The 26,110-nt window shown below is 45.7% G+C and overlaps 1 protein-coding gene across 1 annotated transcript in view; it reads right to left on the bottom strand.

Moving 5' to 3' along the window:
- Positions 1 to 8,873: 8,873 nt before the first annotated feature.
- Positions 8,874 to 26,110, bottom strand: part of SKIC8 (SKI8 subunit of superkiller complex) — a 96,931-nt gene continuing 79,694 nt past the window's right edge. The window contains exons 7-10 of the mRNA XM_063952657.1: positions 24,823 to 24,916; positions 17,575 to 17,667; positions 17,403 to 17,481; positions 8,874 to 9,195 (exon numbers count right to left, since the gene is read on the bottom strand). Of these exons, the coding sequence (XP_063808727.1) occupies positions 9,106 to 9,195; positions 17,403 to 17,481; positions 17,575 to 17,667; positions 24,823 to 24,916 (356 nt within the window). The 3' untranslated portion in view covers positions 8,874 to 9,105. The remainder of the gene's footprint in view (positions 9,196 to 17,402; positions 17,482 to 17,574; positions 17,668 to 24,822; positions 24,917 to 26,110) is intronic.

Raw genomic sequence — 26,110 nt, 5'->3', positions numbered from 1 at the left:
ATTGACCGTAATCTTTCTCGGTCTGACCATAGACCCTGAAGCTGACAATGTAGAACCTCTGCTCCCCAACCTCTGAGACTTGCTTCCATCGTCAGAATTATCCAATTCCAGACTCCAAACTTTTTGCCCCGCGGTACAATTTTGTATGTGGTACCACCAGAGTAGTGATACTCTGGCCCTTGGAGACAACCGCACCATCTGATGAATTTGTTGATGAGAGCCTGACCACTGTGTGAGAAGATCTGGCTGAAAAGGACGTGAGTGAAATCTTCCGAACTGGAGTGCTTTGAAGAATGCCACCATGTTTCCAAACAGTTGAATGAACAAATGTACTAAGACTAGGGGTAATTCAGACCTGATCGTAGCATCAAATTTGTTAGCAGTTGGCCAAAACCATGTGCACTGCAGGGGGGGGGGGCAGATATAACATGTGCAGAGAGAGTAGATTTGAGTGGGGTGTGTTCAAACTGAAATCTAAATTGCAGTGTAAAAATAAAGCAGGCAGTATTTACTCTGCACAGAAACAAACTAACCCACCCAAATGTAACTCTCTCTGCAAATGTTTTATCTGCCACACCTGCAGTGCACATGGTTTTGCCCAGCTGCTAACAAATTTGCTGCTACAATCAGGTCTGAATTACCCACACTGTCCATGGTTGAACGCTAACAGTACCAGTTGATGAATACTTTGTGTTTTTACCTCTGGAAGGTAAATTTGTTGATATACCGTATCCAGAATAATTTCCAGGAATTCAATATGTTGAGACAGGACCAGGCTTGATTTTTTGAAGTTGACAATCTAACCATTGTACGTCAGTAAAGCATTTTGAAGGAGTATTTGTTGAGACGACGCCTTGATGAGTAGGTCATCTAAGTACGGGACTATTACCACTCCCAGGGATTTGAGAAGAGCAATCATCACTTGTGACTACCCGAGGAGCTGATGAGAGGACAAACTGTAGTGCCTGAAATTGATAATGGCTTTGTTGTACTGCAAACCTTAAGTACGCCTGATGTGGAGACCAAATTGGTATTCATAAGTACGCATGAGTACCTTGAGATCCAGTGAAATTATGAATTCCTGTGGTTTTAAACCTGTAATCACTGACTGCAGCGATTCCATCTTGGAACTGTAGTGACGGACTGATTGAGCCCTTTTAGGTTCAATATCGGTCTAACCGAGCCGTCCGGCTTTGGTACTACAAAAAGATTGGAATAAAATGCTTGAACTTGCTGATGTACTGGAACCTGAATTAAAACTGCTGAATCTACGAGAGACTGAATAGATGTATGCAGAACTGCCTTCTTGACTGCTGACACAGGCAGACTTGTCTTGAAAAAAACGCATCGGTGGTAGACAATCGAACTCTATTTTGTAACCTTTGAGTACTAAATTGCGGATCCACCCAACTGTGGATGTCTGAAACCACACCAAGTGCAACGTTTGAAGGCGTGCTTCCACAACTGAAGATCCGAGATGGGATGGAAACCCGTTATGCCACTGGATTATCAGCTGGCTTTGTGCCTTGACGACGGTTAGTGGTTTGTTGACAACCACGTCGTCTACCACGTCTACTCTGTACGGTTGGTCCTCGAGCACGGCCTCGGTCTAAAATATTTGAACGCTGTCCAGCATACTTCCTTTAAGGAACTGGTGCAGGCAACGGTAGGAAAACAGAACCCCACCCCTTCCCCCCAGTAGCCTGAGGAATCTATTTGTTCAATTCAGGACCAAATAACATATCGCCAGTATAAGGCAACGCCTCTATTCGTTTTGACTCAGTCTTGGCCTGCCAAGAACGCAACCACAGCGCCCATCGGGCCGCAATTAGTGAAGCTGAAAGCCGAGAACAAACTTGTCCGACATCCATAGAAGCCGATTCATAAATGTGATCGGTAAGTATAAGCTGGTCTGAGGAAAAAAAAACCCTGTTGTAGGCCTAACCTGTGCTGTATTGCCCATGCAACTACAGTCTTGGTAACCCAAACTCCAACTCAAAACAGGTACAAGCAACACCCCTGTTGCTGTATACATGGACTTTAGCATGGCCTCCAGCTTACGCTCCAAGGGGTCTTTAAGTGTCTCTGCAACTGGGTTAACTTTTTTGAAAGTTGTGAAACTGAAGACTCCACCGGTGGCGATTTAGTTGTCATAGCCTGTGGGAAAGGATAGACAGAAATCGCTTTGTCACATAAAAGCGTTTAACTGGAATTAGCCATGCTGTTAACTGCTTATTAAGAGATTTGAATAAGGAAACACACAGTCGCCCTTTGTCTCCTAGAAATAAAACCTCATGTTTCAGTGCAACCTAGCAGCTGGCTTACTGCTCCAATGAGATCATCATAGCCTGGGCTACCAGTGAACTCACTATCAGACTTTTGGTCTAATTCTGAGATATCCGATGTGGCATTGAATCGTCAGAATGTGATTATGAGACAAACGATGACTGCAAAGTTCTAGAAATATCCTGAGCCCACTCTGGCTGCTCAGACAGTATTAACCCTGAATAGACTTAGCCGCCTCACGGTCTTTTTCGTGCAGCAGACAACTCTGACTGCAAAATCAGGCATTCTCACAGTTATCACAGACAAGCTGCTGTTTTTGATTTTGTCATACACACAGACAGACAATAATACAGTAAGACAACGTCCGCACAACTCCGTAAAAATAACTGTAGTGTCTATAATACAGAGTGCACTGTACTGTGTTGCACAGTAAATCTATGAAGTTTCTGTTCACCGTTCAACCTAACACCCCTGCCCCCTCCAGTGGCCGTGTGTTGTAGGACAGACATATTTCTGCAGGAAGCAGGAAGTAGTTTACTTTGTGTTTAAAATGTCATCCCAGCATGTGTGGGGGTTTTTTTTTTAAAACATATATACCTTAGACCAGACATGTCCAAACTGCGGCCCTCCAGCTGTTGTGAAACTACATATCCCAGCATGCCCTGACACAGTTTTGCCTTCAGAGAATGCTAAAGCGGTGTCAGAGCATGCTGGGATGTGTACTTTCTCAACAGCTGGAGGGCCGCAGTTTGGACATGCCTGCCTTAGACTATGCCATAGATGTAAAACCTATGTACTCCCAAAGGCACTCATAACCTAGGCTTAATAGCCTGTTATGCCCCTTATATCCATGGCCACCAACCCTTATATTTAGGGGAATTGCTGGACTAGGGACAGCTATGACCTCTCCCCCACCGCTTAAAGCAGTGCATGCGAGCCACGGCTAGCTTCTTCTACACCCCCCCCCCCCCTCCCCCCATTGTACACCAAGCGGCATCTGAGTGGCGGCAGCTACCCCCTGTGAACTGAGTGCTGGTGGAAGCCGCAGAGCGGCGGTGTGTAGTGTGATGGGCCGTCCAGCGGCAGCAATGTGATCTGACCGCTGATGGGAGCCAGGAAGCTTGTGCATTATACATTAGTAAGCAGCTCTCCCAGTGCAAAAAATATTCCCCACACATGGAGGGGCGGCAGCAGGAGCTGACCACCCCACCAACAAACTGTCCCAACAGAGCGGCGGCAGTGTGAGCTGACCGCCCACTCCTTACCTCTGTGTAATGTGGAGGCTCTGGCGGGGCTTCTCAAGCTCTGTCCAGCTCCTGCAGTCAAGGCTGAATCAGCTAGCACTGATGAAGGTCTATGGCGGGGCTTCTCCGCCTAAGAGCAAACAAGCCTTTGCTGCACAACAGCAGCACACAATCCCAGACCCATGCTTAATAAGCTGGGAAGGGAGTGTGATCGAAAAAAGAAAAAACATCTTTAGAAAAATTAAAAGTAAACTCTGGAATTACTCCAGGATGTGCTCGTCCCTGGTGAAGGCACAAAAAACACTGAGGCATCTTGGGAGTATGGAGGGGAAGGAGGGTTACACATTTAAATGTGCCTATCCCTGCTATCGCACCGTCCATATCTCAAGTAGTCCAGTGACCCCTAGTGGATGAAGAAGAAATATCCTTACTATTAACAGATTGGATGATGCACAAAGTGACTTGGATGGGTCGTATCGCAGCCCTAAAAATTACGGTACTACCCAAACTACTGTATTTGTTCAGAACCATCCCTATTTTGATTCCTAAATCTTTAATTTTCCAGTTTAATTTGCGCTTCATAAGATACGTATGGAATGAAGCTGAACCTCGGTTGGCTCATTCCACAATGTCTCTCCCAAAACAGTGCGGGGGTCTAGTGTTCCCAGATAACCGTCTTTACCAATTACCATACATTCTCTCTCCGTTAGTTGCATGGATGGCAGGACAACTTTAAACCATGGGTCCTCCTTGAAAAGGTCTTGATCTCTCCATTCCCAATAGCTGATGTTCTATAGCTACCGGGTTTAGATGTCTGCATCTCCTAACTCGTTCTGTGGTGGTACTATCAGCGCATAAGGCTTGGCTGGGACTGGTTTCTAAGCTTAATGGCACTTCGTTCATCCATTGACCTTTCGCTAGTAGGTATTGCCTCCCTGATCCCAGATTTGAAATTGGACGTATGGGTGTCTCATGGCCTTCTCACGCTTAGTGGGGCTACCACAGACAGATCTCTACTGTCATTTAGCCAAATTCAATCTAAATTTTCACTATCCTATAGGGACTTTTATAAATATTTACAATTACGTCACTGGTTGTACAGCACCACAACATCGCCCCCCCACACACACACACACAATACCTAAATATTTACGAGATTTAGGGGTATATGCAATTGCGGTCGAATTCCCGAAATTGTCGAATTTCGGGTATTTTTCGCCCAAAAAAAAAATTCGTCAATGCAATTCAGTGCTTTCCGTCAAAAAAACGGACTTTCAAAATTCGACTTTTTGAAATTCGACTTTTTGCAAATTCGACTTTTCTGCAATGATACAAGTGCTGCAATTCGACAAAAGCATATTCAATTCAAGTTTGGAAATTCGACAGCAGTGCTTTTAGACAGCAAATTCGTCATTTTCAATCCACCACACTTTGGAGGGTGAAACCAATAAAAAAAATTTAAACATGTTTTTTTTGTGGGGTTTTTTCGTGGTAATATCAGATCTATTTATATTAGAAGGGATTAGGTACTTGGTTTGTCTTTTTGGGAGGCACAAGTATTATTTATATATTTTTAAAAATAATATATATATATATATTTTTTTTTTTTTTTTTTTAATAGATGGAATGGTGAAATCCCTGAAAAAAATGGCGTGGGGTCCCCCCTCCAAAGCATAACCAGCCTCGGGCTCTTCGAGCTGGTCCTGGTTCTAAAAATGCGGGGGGAAAATTGACAGGGGATCCCCCGTATTTTTAAAACCAGCACCGGGCTCTGCGCCTGGTGCTGGTGCAAAAATTACGGGGGACAAAACAAGTAGGGGTCCCCCGTATTTTTTACACCAGCATCGGGCTCCACTAGCTGGACAGATAATGCCACAGCCGGGGGTCACTTTTATACAGTGCCCTGCGGCCGTGGCATTAAATATCCAACTAGTCACCCCTGGCCGGGGTACCCTGGGGGAGTGGGGACCCCTTCAAAGGGTCCCCCCCCCAGCCACCCAAGGGCCAGGGGTGAAGCCCGAGGCTGTCCCCCCCATCCAAGGGCTGCGGATGGGAGGCTGATAGCCTTGGTAAAATGTCAAGAATATTGTTTTTTCCAGAAGAACTAAAAGTCCCAGCAAGCCTCCCCCGCAAGCTGGTACTTGGAGAACCACAAGTACCAGCATGCTGGAGAAAAACGGGCCCGCTGGTACCTGTAGTTCTACTGGAAAAAAAATACCCAAATAAAAACAGGACACACACACCGTGACAGTAAAACTTTATTTCATACGTCGACACACACATACTTACCTATGTTCACACGCCGACATCGGTCCTCTTCTCCAAGTAGAATCCACGGATACCTGAAAAGAAAAGATCAATATACTCACCTCAGCCAGGGTCCAGAGATAAATCCACGTACTTGTTAAAAAAAAAAAAAACGGACACCCGTACCATGCCGGACTGAAAGGGGTCCCATGCTTACACATGGGATTCCTTACCCCGAATGCAGAGAGACCTCTCAGAGTGACAGCTGTCACAGAAAGGTCTCTAAAGCCAATCAGGAAGCGCAACTTCGTTGCGCTCACCTGATTGGCTGTGCGCTGTCTGAACTCAGACAGCGCATTGCACAGCTCCGTCCATTACTTTCAATGGTGGGAACTTAGCGGCTAGCGGTGAGGTCACCCGCCGGTCAGCGGCTGACCGCGAGTAACCCCCGCAGACGGCAAAGTTCTCACCATTGAAAGTAATGGAGAGGCTTTGCGATGTGCTGTCTGACAGCTCAGACAGCGCACAGCCAATCAGGTGAGCGCCACGGAAGTAGCGCTTCCTGATTGGCTGAAGGGACTTCAGTGACAGGAGTCACGTGGTGTCCCGGCATTCGGGGAAAGGGGTCTGATGTGAAAGCATGGGACCCCTTTCAGTCCGGTGGTACGAGTGTTCGTTGTTTTTTTTTTTTAACAAGTACGTGGATGTATCTCTGGACGTGGATGTACCTCTGGACGCTGGAAGGTGAGTATAATTTTTTTCACAGGTACCCTCGGATCGTCGGAGACCGTGGCAGTCGGCGTGTCAACATAGGTAAGTATGCGTGTGTCGGCAGTGTGTAATAAAGTTTTACTGTCACTGTCTGTGTACTGTTTTTATTTGGGTATTTTTTCCCCAGTAGAACTACAGGTACCAGCGGGCCCGGTTTTCTCCCGCATGCTGGTACTTGTGGTTCTCCAAGTACCAGCTTGTGGGGGAGGCTTGCTGGGACTTGTAGTACTGCTGGAAAAAACAATATTCTTGTCATTTTTCTCAAGGCTATCAGCCTCCCATCCGCAGCCATTGGATGGGGGGGGGGGGGGGGGGGGACGACAGCCTCGGGCTTCACCCCTGGCCCTTGGGTGGCTGGGGGGGGACCCCTTGATTGAAGGGGTCCCCACTCCCCCAGGGTACCCCGGCCAGGGGTGACTAGTTGGATATTTAATGCCACGGCCGCAGGGCACTGTATAAAAGTGACCCCCGGCTGTGGCATTATCTGTCCAGCTAGTGGAGCCCGATGCTGGTGTAAAAAATACGGAGGACCCCTACTCTTTTTGTCCCCCGTATTTTTTGCACCAGCACCAGGCGCAGAGCCCGGTGCTGGTTTTAAAAATACGGGGGATCCCTGCCCAATTTCCCCCCGCATTTTTAGAACCAGCTCGAAGAGCCCGAGGCTGGTTATGCTTTGAAGGGGGGACCCCACGCCATTGTTTTTACGGGTTTGTCCCGTTTTTTTAAATCGCTGCAAAATCCGGCAAATCGGACGTTTTTCGCCCGCGGGACTGTCGAATCCGTTTTTCATTGAATATGGTGAATTCCGGCAGCCACCTGCCAGAATTCACCTGTCGAATTGTGTCGAATTAAAAAACGGCGATAATTTGCCGCGATTCGCCGTAAATAGCATATACCCCTTAGTGGTCAAACGGGTATAACAAGGTGGTATAAATTCCTTATTGACCTCCATTCTTCTAAGAAATGATCCTCCCTTGTTAAATGGGCAAGTGATCTTACATGCACGATTTCGGTTGAGGAATGGCAAGGGGTTTCCCACACTTGTTTCCATTTATCTAAATGTATGTCTCATATAGAACATTTTTACAAGCTTCTGCACAGTGGCGTTTCTAGAGAGGAGGGGACCCGTGTGCAGACTCCAGGTGTGGGCCCCCTCCTCTCCTGTAGCCGTCACTGCTAGCGCCCTCAGTGCTGAGACTCTGCCACAGTGAGTCCACAGCGCATGCGCAGGACTCAGAAAAATGGCCGCCGGGCCATTTTTCCGGAGTCCTGTGCATGCGCTGTAGACTCTGGCACTGTGCCAGAGTTTCTAGCGCTCAGTGCGCTAGCAGTGGCTGTTACGGGAGAGGAGGGGGCCCATACACAGTCGCCGATGGACGGCGGAAAGGTAAGTATAGAAGAAATGGGTGCAGTGGGTGCGGTGTGGGCCCCCTCTGGACCCAGGGGCCCATGTGCACCACACACACTGCACCCATTATAGATACGCCAGTGCTTCTGCACCGCTTATATCTCACTCCATCGAGACTCCATGTCTTTTGTCCATCCAATTCGAATATGTGTTGGAGTAACTGTAGCAATGTCGGGACCCTGCTCCATATATTTTGGTCTTGCCCAGCACTTTCTAATCTATGGATCGCAGTTATTACCCTTTTATCCAAAGTCCTGGGTTTCTCCTTAAATAAGCCCTATTAATTTGTTTCAAGGTGCCCTGCTGCCAAATGATCCATATGTGATGGGCCACATCTTAATATAGACTAAACTCCTGATTGCACAAAATTGGCGCACATCCCAAGTCCCCACTATAGCTGCAGTTGAAACAGCTATTCAATTGCATTATGAGTTTGAGACAGCAGGCTTAACCTATTCCTTAGTTTCGTCAAACCACCTTTATCGCTGGCTTTCCTAGCATACATATACGTCATATAACCCAGTGTGATTAATCTAGTATTCCGTTCACTTGCGGTATCTGTGAAGGCCTTTGTTAGGCTAGTACTGTACCTTAACTTAATATAATTGACTTACTATATATGAAGATCCAGTTTATATATGTACATTTGTTTGATTTTTGTACCAACTTGCGTTGGACGACTATCATGTAACCTTGTCCAAACCGGACTTGTACCCCCCCCGCCTTGATTCCACCTCGTTTCCCTTGTTTTTTTGTAAACACCCCCCCCCCCCTCCCCCACCTATTCCCTCATGTGTTAAACTTCTCAATAAAAATTAAATATTACAAAAAAAACAAACAAACAAACCCCACAACACAATGGTTTTGGAATCTTGTGAATGCTCGAGACATGTATAAAACATAAAGATCCCACGATGTAAGTCGACAAAATATTTAATAATTCCTGCACTGACCATAAAAAAAAAAGGGGGTGGGGAGGACAAAAGAAATAAAACATTCACATAAAAAATAAAAGACGACGCGCCATCATTTACAGAATGACATGATGTAGGATATGGACATGTCTAATCAGAGGACAGTTTATAGTAGCAGCAGACAAGTTGGAATGATTTCTCTGCCAATCCTTTCCCCCCATGAGGCGAAGATGTGTTATATGGGACAGTCGTAAACATGGATTTCCTGGTCATCTCCAGCAGAGACAATTTTAGATCCATTTCTATTGTACTGTACACCCCAAACCTACAAGAAAAAAAAAAACAAAAACAAAATTATGGCCTTTTGTTTTTATTTATCATTTAGAATAATAGGTTATATATTTTAAAGAAAAACAATAGGACAAGTACGCCACAAATGTTCCAGTTGGACTAGGAATAAGTCACATTTTTTAGACCAATGGATTACTAATTTGAGGCTTTATGAAAATCAAGTTTAAAAAGGGAAAGAAAACCAAAAACCAACAAAAAGTATAAAGTGCATCAATCATGAGTGGAAGCAGCAATTTTGCAGGTAGACATTATTAGTAAGAATAAAGTATCAGTACAGTACAAACTTGGGGTAACCTGGAGAGAGAGACAGAAGGAGTCAGAGGCAGAACACACGAGTGACAGAGATCGAAAGTGTGTGACAGAGGAAAACTGAGTGTGATGGAGAGAATACGAAATGGTTGCCTACACTACATATAGGGGACAAATACACAATTAGAGAAATGAGAAGATTTATGGTATACTTACCAATGTTAAATCTCTTTCTGCGAGGTACACTGGATTCCACAGGGAATAACATCAGGGATGTCCTAAAGCAGTTCCTCATGGGAGGGGACACACTGTAGCGAGTACAAGAACCCGGCGTCCAAAGGAAGCATCCTGGGAGACGGAAGTATCAAAGGCATAGAACCTAATGAACGTGTTCACGGAGGACAACATTGCCGCCTTGCACAATTGTTCTGCGGGCGCGCCACGGCCGGCCGCCCAAGAATGTCCAACAGACCAAGTAGAATGGGCTTTGATAGCAGCAGGTGCTGGGAGACCAGCCTGCACATAGGCTTGTGCAATCACCACTCTAATCCATCTGGCCATGGTTTGCTTATTCGCGGGCCAGCCAAGTTTGTGAAAACCAAAAAGTACAAAAAGGGAATCTGACATCCTGATTGAGGCAGTCCTTTTCCATATAAATACGGAGAGCCCGTACCACATCCAAAGATCGCTCTTTGGAGTACAAACCAGAAGAGATGAAGGCCGGAACCACAATCTCCTGGTTAAAGGTGAAAAGATGATACCACCTTAGGCAAATAACCTGGGCGAGTTCGAAGAACTGCCAAGTCACGGCGAAAAATCAGAAAGGGTGGACGACAAGACAAAGCGCCTAAGGCAACACCCTTCTAGCAGAGGCAATAACCAACAGAAAAACGGCCTTAAGCGTAAGGCATTTAAGGTCCACAGACTCAAGAGGTTCAAGTGGAGACTCTTGTAGGGCATTCAGAACAATAGACAGATTCCATGGAGCCATAGGAGGGACATAGGGAGACTGAATACATAAAACACCCTGAGTGAAAGTATGAACGTCAGGAATAGACGCAACTTTCCTCTGAAACCACACCGACAAGGCAGATATATGAACCTTGAGGGAAGCCAGACGAAGGCCTAAGTCTAGGCCTTGTTGCAGAAAAGCCCAAAGAGTCTGGCAGTTCTGAAATTGCATGCATCGTAATTCTTAGCAGCACACCATGTGAAGTAAGAATTGCAGACACTTTAATAGATCCGTACCAAAGCCGGTTTGCGGGCCTTCAGCATAGTTTGGATAACCGCCTCTGAATCCTTTGGCCCTCAGGAGTGAAGCTTCAAGAGCCACGCAGTCAAAGCCAGCCTGGCCAGGACCGGGTAGACACAAGGGCCCTGAACGAGGAGGTCTGGGTGTTGAGGAAGAAGGACGCTGTATCGATAGACCCTGCAGGTCTTAGAACCAATGCCGTCTGGGCCATTTGGAGCGACTAGAAATAGTATTGCTCCTTCTTGCTTGAACTTCCGTAGTACCCTGGGCAGGAGTGACACTGGAGGGAACATGTATGGCAGCCGAAAGTTCCATGGAATTGCCAGTGCGTCCACGAACGCTGCTTGAGGATCCCTTGTCCTTGCTCTGAAGACCGGAACCTTGTGATTGTGTCGAGACGCCATCAGGTCTACATCTGGTAGGTCCCACTTGTCCACTAGAAGTTGAAAGACTTCTGGATGAAGACTCCACTCTCCGGCGTGTACGTCCTGACGACTGACGAAGTCGTATTCCCAGTTGAGGATTCCCAGAATGAACACTGACGATATTGCTGGCATATGGCGTTCTGCCCATTGAAGGATTTTTGACACTTCCATCATTGCCATGCGGCTGCGAGTGTCGCCTTGATGATTTATGTATGCCACTGTGGTGGCATTGTCTGATTGTACTTGAACAGGCCTGTTCTTCATCAGAGGCAGGGCAAGCGTCAACGCATTGAACACTGCCCGCAGTTCCAGAATGTTTATCAGGAGGAGAAATTCCTCCCTGGTCCACTGACCCTGGAGAGAGAGTGTTGCTCCAACCCCGCAAACTGGCGTCCATGGTCAGTAGGACCCAGTTGGAGATCCAGAAGGGACAGCCCCTGCTTAACTGTCTGTTCTGTAGCCCCCAGCTCAGTGACCAACGTAACTCCAAATTTAAGGAAAGCATTTGAGACCTGATCCGATGGGGGCAGGCCATCCCACTTGGCAAGGATTGACCTCTGCAGAGGGCGGGAATGAAATTGAGCGTACTCTACCATGTCGAAAGCAGACACCATGAGGCCTAGTACTTGCATTGCCAAGTGTATCGACACTCTCGGGCAACAGAGGAAGCATCTGATCCTGTCCTGAAGTTTTAGGACCTTCTCCGGAGACAGAAACAGTATTTGGCTGTGTGTGTCCAGCAGTACCCCCCAGGTGCACCATGCTCCGAGCAGGGACCAGCGAGGACTTTTTCCAATTGATGAGCCACCCGTGAGCTTGTAGGAATTGGACAGACATCTCCAGTTGACTGAGGAGGACATCTTAGGAATTCGCCAGAACCAGCAAGTTGCCCAGATACGGCAGGATCCTGGTTCCCTGACGATGAAGGAAACCCATCATCACGGCCATGACCTTGGTGAAAATCTGAGGTGCCGTGGCCAGTCCAAATGGCAGAGCCTGGAATTGAAAATGAAGGTTGCGAATAGCAAACCGCAGATATTGTTGATGCAAAATGGCAATAGGTATGTACAGGTAAGCACCCTGTATGTCCTGGGATACCATATAGTCCTCGGGTTTCATGGCCAGCGCAACAGAGTGCAGGGTTTCCATACGGAATTTGGGATACACTCACAAACTTGTTCAATGATTTGGGGATAGGCCGGCAAGACCCATTTGGTTTCGGAACTAGAAACATGGTCGAATAATAGCCCCTGCCCCTCTGTGACAGAGGCACCGGCTCTACCACTCCTGTTTCCAGGAGGGATTGTACAACCAGGTGTAGAGCTCGAGCTTTTCAACAGGTCCGAGGGGATAACCGTTGAACAGAACTGGCGAGGGGGACATCTCTTGAAAGAGACTGCGTACCCGTCAGAGACAACTTCCCGTACCCAGGCGTCTGAAGTGGTCTGTAACCAAGCCTGGGCGAACTGCAGGGGGAGGCCCGCCCCGTCATGCGGCAGGCTTGTCTTCTTTGGAAGCAGGATGACGGGCGGCCCAGGAATGTTAGATTTGGGCCTAGTGGTTTTGGAAGTATAAGCCTGTCTCGGGTACGCCTGACCTTTTGCTTTACCTGGAGGCTGAAAGGAACGAAAAGTTATACCCTTACCCTTCGAAGCAGAAGGATTAGTACTTGGGAGAAACGCAGTCTTGGCTGTTGCCAAATCAGTCAGAATCTTGTTCAGATCCTCCCCAAATAGTATGTTTCCCTTAAAAGGGAGCACCTCCAAGGTCCTTTTAGAGTCCAGGTCCACTTTCCAGGACCTCAACTACAGAATCCGGCGAGCCAGGATAGACGTAGTAGACGCCTTGGCCGCCATGACCCCTGCATCAGAGGCCGCCTCCTGAATATAGTGAGAGGCTGTGGTAATATATGACCGATATTTTCTGGCATTGTCAGAAAAATCCTGAGGTAGCTCATCCTCAATTGCCTGAACCCATGCTTCAATTCCTTTTGCCGCCCAAAAGGCAGCCATAGTGGGTCTATGTACAGCACCGGTAAGAGTGTAAATAGACTTCAGGCATCCCTCCACACGCATATCCGTTGGTTGCTTCAGTGAAGTGACCGTGGCGACAGGCAGAGTAGATGACACCACAAGGCGGGCGACAGGAGAGTCCACAGGCGATGGAGTTTCCCACTTGTTACTAAACTCTGCAGGGATAGGATAACGAGCTAGCATCTTTTTAGACAGTGAAAACTTCTTTCCTGGAAATGACCAGGATTCCTGACATATGTCAATTAGAAGGTCAGAATGTGGTAAAACTACTTTAGCAACCTTCTGACGTTTGAACTTATCAGGTTTCTTAGACGTAGCAGGCGGCCGTCATCAATTTGGAGAATCAACTTGATAGCCTCCACTAGGTCAGGATCATCAACCTGGGTTGTAGACAACTCATCAGAAGCAACTGTATCAGTGTTTGACGGATCAGTATATTCCCCATCCTCTCTGAAGAATTATCTGAAATTTTAGTGGATTGTGAGGAAGAAATGGTCCGCTTAAATTACCCCTTGACTCCAGAAGGGCGTGGGGTAGACTTTTGTCTAACCAAAGATTGATTTAATTGTTGTAACTGGGTAGACAGAGCATCAGCCCATGGCGGATTAACAACAGGGACAATATGTGGCTGAAATGGCACAGGAGGTCCCACAGGGGGTGTAAGATGTGTTACAAGCGTAGTCAGCATATTTGAAAACGCTGCCCAAGGTGGGTCCTGAGGGGCCACAGGCGGACTGGGAGATGTATGACACCCATCGCCTGAACCAGCAGCTAACGCTTCCTCCACTGATAAATCCGTGGCGACAGCAGTGCATGATGCAGGAGCGTCCACGGATGACCCGCCCTGTGTAACAGACATTATATATAGGATGTAGCCGTAGGGCGTAACAGTACAATATAGCCAGACAAACACAATACCAGCAAACAATTCCCTGTTATGTGACAGCACAGAGGATTTAAGCGGTGCAGGGTGACTGAAAAACAGTGAGAAATACAAAACAGTATACCCTGTGTAGCACTATATATTATAGGAGACCCTGACGTACCTAGCCCCCAGGGTACAGAATTTAGTGATAGTAAAACGTGCGATACACAAGAATGGAATCCACACAGTAGCTACAAGCACACTAAGTCAAAAGTACAATGCAGGAATTATTACAGAACAATAAAACTGCACTGGACTAGTAAATTACATATAGATATGTATATATACAGATATAACAATGCACTGTAAACACTGGATGTATATCACAGAATACTTGCACTAAAAATTCAGATAGCAGTACACTTGTTCTTAATGAACACTGTCTAAAATGACATGTAGAATACTTAAGTGTCTGTAGATGCACAGCGCTGATGATACAATCAGCTTTACAAAGGAGACAGAGCCCAGCAGTCCCGGAGATCAGCCCAGCTATGTAATGGCGCCAAAATTTCTGTCAGGGAGTGAGAACTGCAGCTCCAGGGCGGGAACACCACCAGTAGATGGCGCCGGGAGCTGGGGGAGGGACTACAGGTCAGCGCCTTATCCCCTCTGCTGGACTTCACCACCGGGTACTGTGGAGCCTATTATAAACAGATTTTAGTAAATCCAGCCTGTGCTCCTTGCCCTGGTGGATATAGTGGGGTCCCTGTGCAGCACAGTGTCCATGCCAGCGGCGCGGTCCATCTCCTGGGTCCGCGACCGGATCGCGAATTACCGGTGGATCCCACCTGGGGGACCCTCTTACCGCCTCCCTTTAGAGCAGCCACGCGATCCTGGAGGGCGGCAGCGTGCCTGAAATCCGGTGCGTCTCCGCTGCAAGTACCCGGGAACCCGACCGTGGGAGTATGCAGCGCCACTGAGGAAGGTGATGGAGCCGCAGCACAGAATGTCATAAAGACATAGAAAGTGGTGCAGCCCTTGAAGTCTTCTAAACAGCTCTTTTCAGGGCTGCCTAGCGCAGTCCCACCTGTTAGTGACCTGCACTGCAGGCACCAACTTACAAACTGAGCTCCAGTGCCTGGAGGCGGGGCAATACATCCTGGGAACAGTCAAAGCTTTAGCCTGTTGGTGCCTCGGATCAAGATCCAACTCTACACTCCAATGTTATTCCCTGTGGAATACCAGTGTACACCGCTGCAGAAAAGTGAGGCTATTAGAACTAAACACAGGTCACACCTGTTATTAAGTCAGCGCTCAATGACTTAAACATAGCACGGCTCTTTATATACCATGGAGAATGAAACTTGGGAACTGTTCCCAATAGTGTGACCATAATGATCAGCAACGGCAGATGTGAAATATGTATGTATGTATGTATGTATGTATGTATGTATGTATGTATGTATGTATGTATGTATGATATATATATATATACATACATACATACATACATACATACATACATATACACACACACACACATATATATATACACACACACATATATATATATATACATATACACAGTACATATATCTTTCCCTCTCTATATCTATCTAATCTGTCTATCTATAGCTATCTTGGTACACACAGGAGAATTAACATAACACTCACAGAAAACATTCAATGCACAAAACAAATGGGCAAAGAGTGTAGAGGGAGAAGAGAAAAGGCATCACCCTGTGGCAGGCTGTATGCAGACAGGGAGTACGCCAAGGTGTGAGGGAGTGGCTAACAGGCTGAGCCCGAATCCACCATCTGGCCTGGACACTGGGGCAAATGGCCGCCACCGCAATATAATGGTTGCCCTCTTCCTTGGTGGTTTTGAGCAGTGGTTCTCAACCTCGGTCCTCAAGTACCACCAACAGTTCCATGTTTTCCAGGTCACCTAGCAGTTGGACAGGTGTATTCATTACTCCCTGACACATTTCAAAAGACCCACAGGTGGAGCAAATTATTTCACTTGCAATCCTGTGAAGAGACCTGGAAAACATGAACTGTTGGGGGTACTTGAGGACCGCGGTTGAGAACCACTGGTTTAGAGAGTGGTGTGGAAAAAGACCAGAACCTACACTGCATGCACAGACTGTGGGAGAGGGAGCCCTGGGGCTGCTGGTTAATTAAAATTAACTGTTCGTGAGCCAATCTTAATGCTAGAATTTTCCCTGAACACCTCGCCTCCTTAAAGGCAAAATGGGAGACAGATATTGGTTCACTTTCCGAAGAGCATTAGTTGCAGATACTACACTCTACGGCCTATACCACTCCATGTACTAGATATCAACAGGTACATTTTTATGTCTTTCACAGTCTATCGGACACCTGTTTCTATGATGTGGGTCAGCCTTAAAACGGATTCCCTCTGTTCTAAATGCCATGAGGATAATGCAGATTTTTGACATCTGCTATGGGAATGTCCTGGGGTCTTTAAATACTAGACTCAGGTTTGGAATGACATTTTGCTCACGGATCCTTCACTCCCATGCCTTAATCCTAGACTGTGTTTGGTTTAGATCTGGAACAGACTCATTCTGCAGTTCTTTATCATTATGTTTTGGGCCTTTCCACATTAGCCAGTTATAACTGCCCGCACCTGGTTTGCAGCTACTTCCCCTGATCCAACTAAGTGTAGAGTCTTGGTAAATGATGTGGCAAGACACGAGAAGCATATGTTTAGAAACGTTAACACTATGCATACATTTCATGCCAAATAGGATAGATGGTGCCACTTGAGATGGTGCCACACAGCTGTCTATTTTGTATGAGCCATACAGGGGTTATATTTATGGGGTTAGGTTCATCTTAGTTGCTTCTGATGGAATTAAACCACTTAGGCTAAACTTCTAATAAAGTAACCCATGTCCCCCTTTTATTTTACTACTCGGGATATACTGCTCTACTAATTATTGTCCATCAATATACAGTATCGGAAGAGTTTCTTCATACTTTATCTACTGTACTAGGCCTACTGGGATGTTACACATCTGAGCTTCTCCTGTAATGTAAGGTATGTTTATTCTCCTCCCTGCAAGTTTTACAATTACTGTTTTGTATAATTTTGCTTTTGTTTAAATCTGAAGAATACTTGATAAAAAAAAAAAATAGAAATAAAAAAAATAATTAACTGTCCAGTGCCCACACTCTTCTCTCCAGGCTATACCCATCTTTTTTCCTGTGCCCCCTAGTGGAGCAAGAAAAAATGGTTGCCTCCACTACGTATAGGTGACAAATACCTGTTAAATTAAAAGACTATGTACAAAAAAAAAAAAAAAAACAACAATGGCTTATTCATCTTACCTGTTCTTGGTGATCAAAGAATGTATGAACACACGTTCTGCTGGCCACATCCCACACCTTCACGCTTTTGTCAGAAGAGCTAAGGAGAGGTTACACAGGAATGAAAGTTACATTCTACGTTCCCAGAAACGAGTCTCATTCCTGTCCTTTTAATTATTTATACATTTCCTACCTAGAGACAAAATGAGCATCATCGGGGGAGAAAGCCACATTCAGTACCCAGGAGCCATGTCCACTGAGTGTGCCAGCCAAACTGGCATGTTGCCTGACAGAAGCAAAATAAAATGTAAAATAGGCCTTGTAATTAATATTCAAAGAGATTCATAAACTGGTTTGCATCAGCACATGTAACATAACTTGGTATATATTACTACAGCTAATCACCAATTATTTAGACTACATTAAAATAGGATTTTAATTACCTACTGGTAAATCCTTTTCTCGTAGTCCGAAGGGGATACTGAGAATCCATCTAGTATCATGGGTATAGACGGGTCCACTAGGAGCCATGGGCACTTTAAGAAATTGATAGTGTGCGCTGGCTCCTCCCTCTATGCCCCTCCTAACAGACTCAGTCTAGGAAACTGTGCCCGAGGAGACGTACATACTTTGAGAGAAGGATAGATAAGGAAAGTGGTGAGATTACGAACCAGCACACACAGAACAAGAGGAAAGCCATGCTAACCAAACTTGAAACAGGAACAACAGCTGAACAAACCGGAATACTTAACCAAGTAACAGTGCAAGAAGAACTAAGCACCAGGTGGGTGCCCAGTATCCCCTACGGACTACGAGAAAAGGATTTACCGGTAGGTAATTAAAATCCTATTTTCTCTTACGTCCTAGAGGATACTGGGAATCCATTTAGTACCATGGGGAAGTACCAAAGCTCGAACTGACTGACCAAACTGAAGGTCCTCAGAGGCCGAAGCATCAAACTTGTAAAACTTAGCAAACGTGTTCGAACACGACCAAGTAGCTGCTCAGCAGAGCTGTAAAGCCGACACACCCCGGACAGCCGACCAAGAAGAAACCACCGACCTAATAGAGTTGGCCTGAACAGATTTTGGAACTGGCAAGCCTGCCATGGAATAAGCATGCTGGATAGTGAGCCTGATCCAGCATGCAATGGACTGCTTTGAAGCAGGACACCCAATTTGGGAACAGAGAGAATGAACAGCGAGTCCGATTTCCTGTGACAAGCTCTTTATATACACCTTCAAAGCCCTCACAACATCCAAACACTTCGAAGTTGCAGGTGTCTGTAACAACCGGTACCACAACAGGTTGGTTGATGTGAAATGCGGACATCACCTTAGGAAGAAATTGCTACCGAGTCCCGAGTTCAGCTCTGTCCTCATGGAAAATTAAGTAGGGGCTCTTGTGAGAACGCCCCTAGCTCCGACACACTTCTTGCTGAAGCCAAGGCCAACAGTGTGACGGTCTTCCACATAAGGTAATTTACATCAACCTCATGTACCGGTTCAAACCAGTCTTACTGGAGGAACTGCAGCACCAAATTGAGATCCCAAGGTGCCGTGGGAGGCACAAAGGGAGGTTGGATGTGCAGAAAACCTTTCAAGAACGTCTGGACCTCAGGGAGAGAAGCCAATTGTTTCTGAAAGAAAACAGACAAGGCCGAAATCTGGACTTTTATGGGGCCTAGACGTAAGCCCACATCCACTCCCAACTGCAGAAAAAGCAGGAAATGTACCAGATGAAATTCCACCGCATAATATTGTCTGCTCTCACACAAAGAGACATATTTCCTCCAGATATGGTGGTAACGTTTAGAGGTTACCTCCTTCTTGGCTTGGATCATAGTCGGGATGACCTTGTCAGGAATCCCTCTCCTGGCTAGAATCAACCGTTCAACTTCCATGCCGTTAAACGTAGCAGCAGTAAGTCTTGATAGACAAACAGGCCCTGATGCAGAAGATCCTCGTGAAGAGGTAGAGGCCACGGATCTTCGAGCAGCATCTCGAGAAGATCTGCATACCAAACCATTCGTGGCCAGTCCGGAGAAATGAGGATTGCTTGAACCTTTTCCCTTTTTATTCTTTTAACAATTCTTAGGATCAGCGGAAGTGGAAGTGGAGGAAACAAGTACACCAGCTGGTAGACACACGGAGCTGTCAGAGAGTCTACCGCCACTGCTTGTGGGTCCCTCGACCTGGAACAATACCGCTTGAGCTTCTTGTTGAGTCGAGATGGCATCATGTCGATTTGTGGATATCCCCACCGACATGTCAATCACCGGAACACCTCCGGGTGAAGGCCTCACTCCCCCGGGTGCAGGTCGTGTCTGCAAAGGAAGTCTGCTTCCCAGTTGTCTACTAATGGAATGAAGACCGCCAACAATGCCACAGCGTGTTTTTCCACCCAGAGGAGAATTTTTGACACCTCTGACACTGCTGTTCTGCTCCCCCCCCATCCCCCCCCTCCCCCCTGTCGGTTTATGTACGTTACCGCCGTCACATTGTCCGACTGGACTTGAATGGCCCGATTCCGAAGTAGAGATGAGGCCTACAGAAGGGCGTTGTAAATAGCCCTGAGTTCCAGGAATTATGTTTACTCCCTGTTTGCGGAGTAGAAACATCATCTCTGCCATCATTTTGGTTAACACTCTAGGTGCCGTGGAGAGACCAACTGGCAGGGCCTGGAACTGGTAGTGACAGTCCTGCAGTGCAAATCGTAGCTAAGCCCGATGAGGCAGGCAGATCGGAATGTGAAGGCACGCATCCTTGATATCCAGAGACACTAGGAATTCCCCCTCCTCCAGACCTGAGATCACAGTTCTCAGATACTCCATCCTGAATTTGAACACTTGTAAGTACGGGTTCAACGACTTGAGGTTCAGGATCGGCCTCACCGAACTGGCCGGTTTCGGTACTACAAACAAGTTGGAATAGTACCCCTTGTTTTGCAGATGAGGTGGAACTGGAACAATGACCTGGGTCTGTACCGGTTTTTTAATGGCGTTCTGTAAAGTTATACTTGCCTCTTGTGAAACTGGTAAGCCTGATTTTAAGAATCTGTGAGGTGGGAGCTCTGGAACTCCAGTCTGTAGCCATGGGAAATAAGATCCTGGCACGATGTTGTCCAGATGTGATTGAAGAATTTTAGCTGGGCTCCCACCTCCCAGTCTTCCAGGCATCACGGTCCACCATCATGCTGAAGGTTTTGAGGAAGCAGAGCTTGAGCCCTGTTCCTGTGAACCAGCAGTTGCTGGTTTGCATGGTTTTACCTCTAGCGCCTCTGGTGGCGGTTGAAGAACCTCTGGGCTTGCCCATAAACTTGGCAGTCCGAAAAGACTGTAAATTGGGTCCTGAGTAGGCCTTTCTTAGCTGGGGGAGCTGCAGAAGGAAGGTATGTGGACTTACCCGCAGTAGTTTTGGAGATCCATTTGTCTAGTTCATCTCCAAATAAGGCCTCGCCCGTGAATGGTAGGCCTTCCACGCCTTTCCTGGAGTCCGCATCCGCTGTCCACTGGCGTAGCCATAGACCCCTGCGTGCAGACACTGCCATAGCTGTAGTGCGTGCATTAAGCAAGCCTATTTCTTTCATGGCTTCCACCATAAGGTTCGCAGAGTCCTGTATATATGTTGCAGGAGCAAAACAATCTCCCCTTGAGGTAAGGTACCTAACCCCTCAATTAGGTTAAAAAGTGGTGAAGAAGGTTGGCCCTGAGAGAAATGGAGAATCGGTACTTATTGCAGGGTTTTCTTACTCCCCTTTGGTTTTCTTTAAGAATGTTCTTCCAATGAGTTTATCATTGCATAAAATAAAAGATGGCTATAGGTTAAACACAAGTTTATCTTATATCTCTAATGGTCCTATTTAGAGATACAATATACGTTCTTCCAATCTTTATATATTTTGGTAAGTATACCTGGCTTACATAATTAAATGTATAGTTAAACGCATCAAGGTTTCTTGTAAAGATAATTTTCGACAAATATATCAATCAGTAATGCTTCTGAGGCGAATGCATTCCTCCACTTACACAAACAAAGTTGATAGCAGACCTATCAAGGTATCTTTTAGGCCGAGACTATATTCCTCATATTTCAAACACAATTCGAAATATAAATGGTGGTATACAAGAGATGATCTCTATCGTGCGTACCTAACTTACACTTATATGGTGCGCTATCCTCTCATAAAGGTATCTTTTTGTGAAAAATGGTTCGTACCAGTACTCACAGACGATATCGTGTGTTACAAGCACATATGGGTATCTATGTCTTCTTCCAAATAGATGGAGACTTATATAAAAGTATGACAATTTTTAATAAAATTACAAACAAAGCAAATAAAAATAAAGTATTGGCTGCAGGAGGCTACCGTCCGTGATGGGGATTGGTCAGACCAACTTCATCCAGCACAATAGGACCGGTACCATGTCGGGCTGAACAGTAAATATACAAAAGTGGTCGTACCTTTCCCACAGAACGGGCGAGGCGATGTCCAACAGGCAATAGTCCTCAGCCAACGCGTTTCGAGTAAGTTACTCTTTGTCAAGGCTGATGGAGGACTGTATTGGTAATGAATTAATAGTAAGTGTCCAGGGTTTGAACTTGATGACATCACTTCCGGTTGACCTCGGAAAAGACGAGTGTTGAAAACGGCTTCTATCCCACCTATTTTAAATTAATTAGTTGGTGATAAGAGTGGTGTGGGTGTTTGGAGTCGGTGGAGCATGTTTAAGAGCCGGAACCAGTGGAAAATTCATTGTGAAACCGCCGCGACCGGAAGTGACGATCCGCGGCTTCTAGGTAATGTAGTTTCTAAAACCGGAAGTCTTCGTTTCCATCGCGATCGGAAGTACAGGTCCGGAAATGACGATGTAGGATTTCTGGGAATTGTAGTTTCTGTATACCGGAAGTCTCATATTGTAATACGACCGGAGATTCTAGAACAAGGAGGATTCTGGGGATTGTAGTAAACAATTGTAGTTTCTCCGGCAATGGTCCCAAACAGATCTTTTATACAACTTCAGAATCAGTCCAGACATATTCAATGCAGAATTGATCAGTCTAGAAATGTTGCAATGTCGCTTGTTCGTTCTTAATTTCCACTAAAGGCACTATTTAGGAGATGAAGTTATATTAGTAATAATATAAAGATAAATTATGAAATTTCGTTTTTACATAAATTTGCAAGAAGGGGAGGAGTCACGTTACCCAATAGAAAAAAATGGTGGTGAAAATAAAAAAGGATATGATTAATGCGCATCTATAGATTCTATGACAGGTTGTGAGGAAAAAGGTGGAAGAACACTCTATATGAATATTTGATGTTTTATAGGAACCATTTCAACTCAAAGTCTTGATTGAGTCCCCTGGGATTTAATGTTTTTAGTTCAAAGATGGTTCGCATTTCTGTTCTTGCCAATCTGCTTTCCACATTTTTGTCCTTCCATGTTGCTTTTGTGTGTTTCAAGCCAACGCATCTTTTTATATGATTAATAGAGCAATTATGATCATTTTTAAAGTGATTTGAGAGGTGGTGTGTTTGGAGTCCTTTTCTGATATTTCTTAAATGCTCTGAAATTCTTATTTTTAATGGTCTAGTCGTTCTTCCTATGTATGCTAGTCCACAAGAGCACTCCACTATGTATACAACATTCGGAGTGTTACATGTGGATTTTCCCATTTCCTCCTATCCTCAGGAGGAAAAGGAAAGGATGATAAAAACAGTTTAGGGATTTGAAATTTCCTATCAGGATTAACCCATGGTTCTTCAAAGAGGGTATTTAATTCCTTTGACACAGGAAAAGTGGCTGAGGATTTCTTTTTTTATTAAAATAAGATTCCACACTCTGCTCTGTCACCTTATCAGGGATATTCAGAACTTCTCTGATAGCTTCTATAAGAGCCTCTATTCCCTGTGACAGAGTACCCTCCCCCACCTCTGAGTCCACATCACCCTCCTCCATGTCTGAACCTTCATCATCCGAGTCAGGCTGCAGGATATGGACCAAAGTGCGTTTTTGCAGTCAAATGGCAGGGGACCGAGACGCTGGTTTGGGTACCAAGTCTCTTTTCATAAACTCAGTCATAGATTATATTAAAGTATTGCGTCTCTTTCTCAGTCCGAGATAACTTAGTAGAGATTGTGGAAATCATTCCCCTAATGGAGTACAGCCATGCTGGTTCTGCCCAACTAGCCTGGGAAGGGGTACATTGAGTACACACTAGTGAACCGCCTGGAGAAGAGGAACACTGTGCTTTACATGAAACACACTCTTTGCCTGACATACTGGATAGTGACAGCACACACACACACACACACACACACGAAATGGTTAAATGCACAATTAACCTACAAAGAGCCCTTCCAGGGAGACACAAAGCACAACCAGCACACGGCGCCCTTAATGCTAATGCCAAGCTTAGCCGGGTTGCAGACTAAGTACCTAGATTAGGGACTTAGTACACTAATAAATCGCTCCCTTCCCTGCTATGACCCCCTGGTACCGCTGAGGTAATCTGGAGTATCTCCGGATGAGCTGCGCATCCCTGTCAGTGTCTGTGTCAGCTGCAGAGGGAAAATGGTGCTGGTGAGCTGCTGAATCCGCTCATAGTAAAGCCCCGCCCCTTCAATGGCGCACGGTATTCCCGCACTTTTTAATACTGGCTGTATGGGTCTTCTGCATAAAATGGAGACAGACTCCTTTTATGGCTATGTTGCCAGTCTGGGTACTGTGTGCACTGTTCAGCGGCTGTGTCCGTACACAGCGGGAGACGCAGTCCGTCCCGTTTAAAAGCCGTGCGTCTCCGTACCCTCATGCTGCCATAATGGGCAGCGATCCGGTAACCGGGACGCTGGCTTAGTACTCACCACTCTTCATTCTTCTGGCTCTGTTAGGGGTGGCGGCGTGCTGCAGGAATGTACACTTGCCGTGGTGGAGCTAGTGTCTCGTCAGCGGGGAATGAGACCATTAACCCTGAGAGAGGTTGGGACATTCCCTCCCTAAGTCCCACGAACCAGGCAGGCTGGTGCCATCCAGTCCTGCCTGAAAATAACAAACACAAAATAAATACAGAAAACTCTTCAGGAGCTTCCAGAGACGTGACCGGCTCCTCCGGGCACATTTTCTAAACAGAGTCTGGTAGGAGGGCACAGAGGGAGGAGCCAGCGCATGCTATCAATTTCTTTAAGTACCCACAGCTCCTAGTGGACCAGTCTATCCCATGGTACTAAATGAATTCCCAGTATCCCCTAGGACATAAGAGAAATACAAAACTACACTGTAGATGCAGACACACGTATAATTATTAGTTCAGTCCACAACATGGATGCCTCTACAGTATGTAGGTAAAGGGTACACTATAAAACCAAGCACTTATGTTTTGGTTTTTAAAGGGTTTGTTTTATTAAAAAAAAAAAAAAAAACAATGAGTTCGCAACTCACACATCATAGATCTTGATATATCCATCATCAGAACCTGTAACTAGCAGCTGAGAGTCTGGGGAGAAGGTTAGTGATCTGATTGGCATAGCATGTCCTGGAGGAAATAATAAGGAAAAATAGGAGGAGGTCATATCAAACTTGCAAGACAATTACAAGGAGGTGGGGGGACGGACATAGACACAAAAACAGGATAAAATATTATTGAAATGTGCCGAGCCCAAATACAGGTATTTATAACTGGAAACATGTAAATAGGCCAGGTCATTATTTTGTATTTTTATACAAGGATCAAATTATGCATTGCTGCAGACAGAACATGTAATCATCCACAGAAAGTCCCTTACCCATAAGGGGGATATCTTATTAGCAGCAGTATTGTACTGTTGCTAATAGGATCTCCGGGGGATATCCTATTAGGCCTGATGTCGGCACTTATTAGGGACTATGAGCATGCGAAGCATAATCCTCGATAAGCAGCTGCCAGAGCCACAATAACACATGGGATCAGGGACTTATCCCAGATCCCACACATTAACATCCTCTAATTGGATACTGCGATAATGACCGTCGTCCTTAATCGCAATAGCCAACCGTTTTTAAGGACAAAATTGAATCACGGCTAATTTGATACCCCTATTAGTGCCTAAATTCCCTACCACAAGTATATTCCATTAAGATATAGCCCTGGTAAGAATTGAACACATCCCCATTGCAATGGGGCAGCAATGTTAACCACCAGGAAATTGTGTGCCCGTGTTCTCTTGTGATTACTGGACCTATGAAACCTCTTATAGCGGCTGCTTGTATGACAAACTGTTAAAGGTTTCAATAGCGAGTAAACAAAAGCGAAAGTGTGTTTGTTAGGGGGAAAACGTCTGACAAGTTCTGCAGGTATGTTTTCGCATTGCACTAAATCAGTAAAGTCCTGGATTATGTGCACTTTTAGTGATCAGTAGTATTTCATTTAAAGTCTCATTAATCATTCTCTGAGCTAAACGACAGATATCATACATTATTCTATACAAGTTCATTTAACCATGAAATTAGCTTCAGGCTGTCGCATAACACAACTTCAAGTTTTACTCTATGTAAAAGATCTCTGTTTAATCCATATGTGTGCACTACTTAGATAATGCGCCACTTCATCCATGGAACACGCAAATTTGTAGCAATGATTAAGGGGCCTATTCATCAACCTTAATGGGCCAGTTACACATGTGGAAACGCCAGTATTAAGTCACAGGCCCATCCAATAGTAGGGGCCCAATGAGGCAACAAAGTAGTATTC

Source organism: Pseudophryne corroboree, chromosome 2 (genome assembly GCF_028390025.1).
Source record: "Pseudophryne corroboree isolate aPseCor3 chromosome 2, aPseCor3.hap2, whole genome shotgun sequence".
Classification (NCBI taxonomy): Eukaryota; Metazoa; Chordata; class Amphibia; order Anura; family Myobatrachidae; genus Pseudophryne; species Pseudophryne corroboree.
Note: the sequence above shows the minus strand (reverse complement) of the source record. Positions and strands in the feature narration are given on the sequence as shown.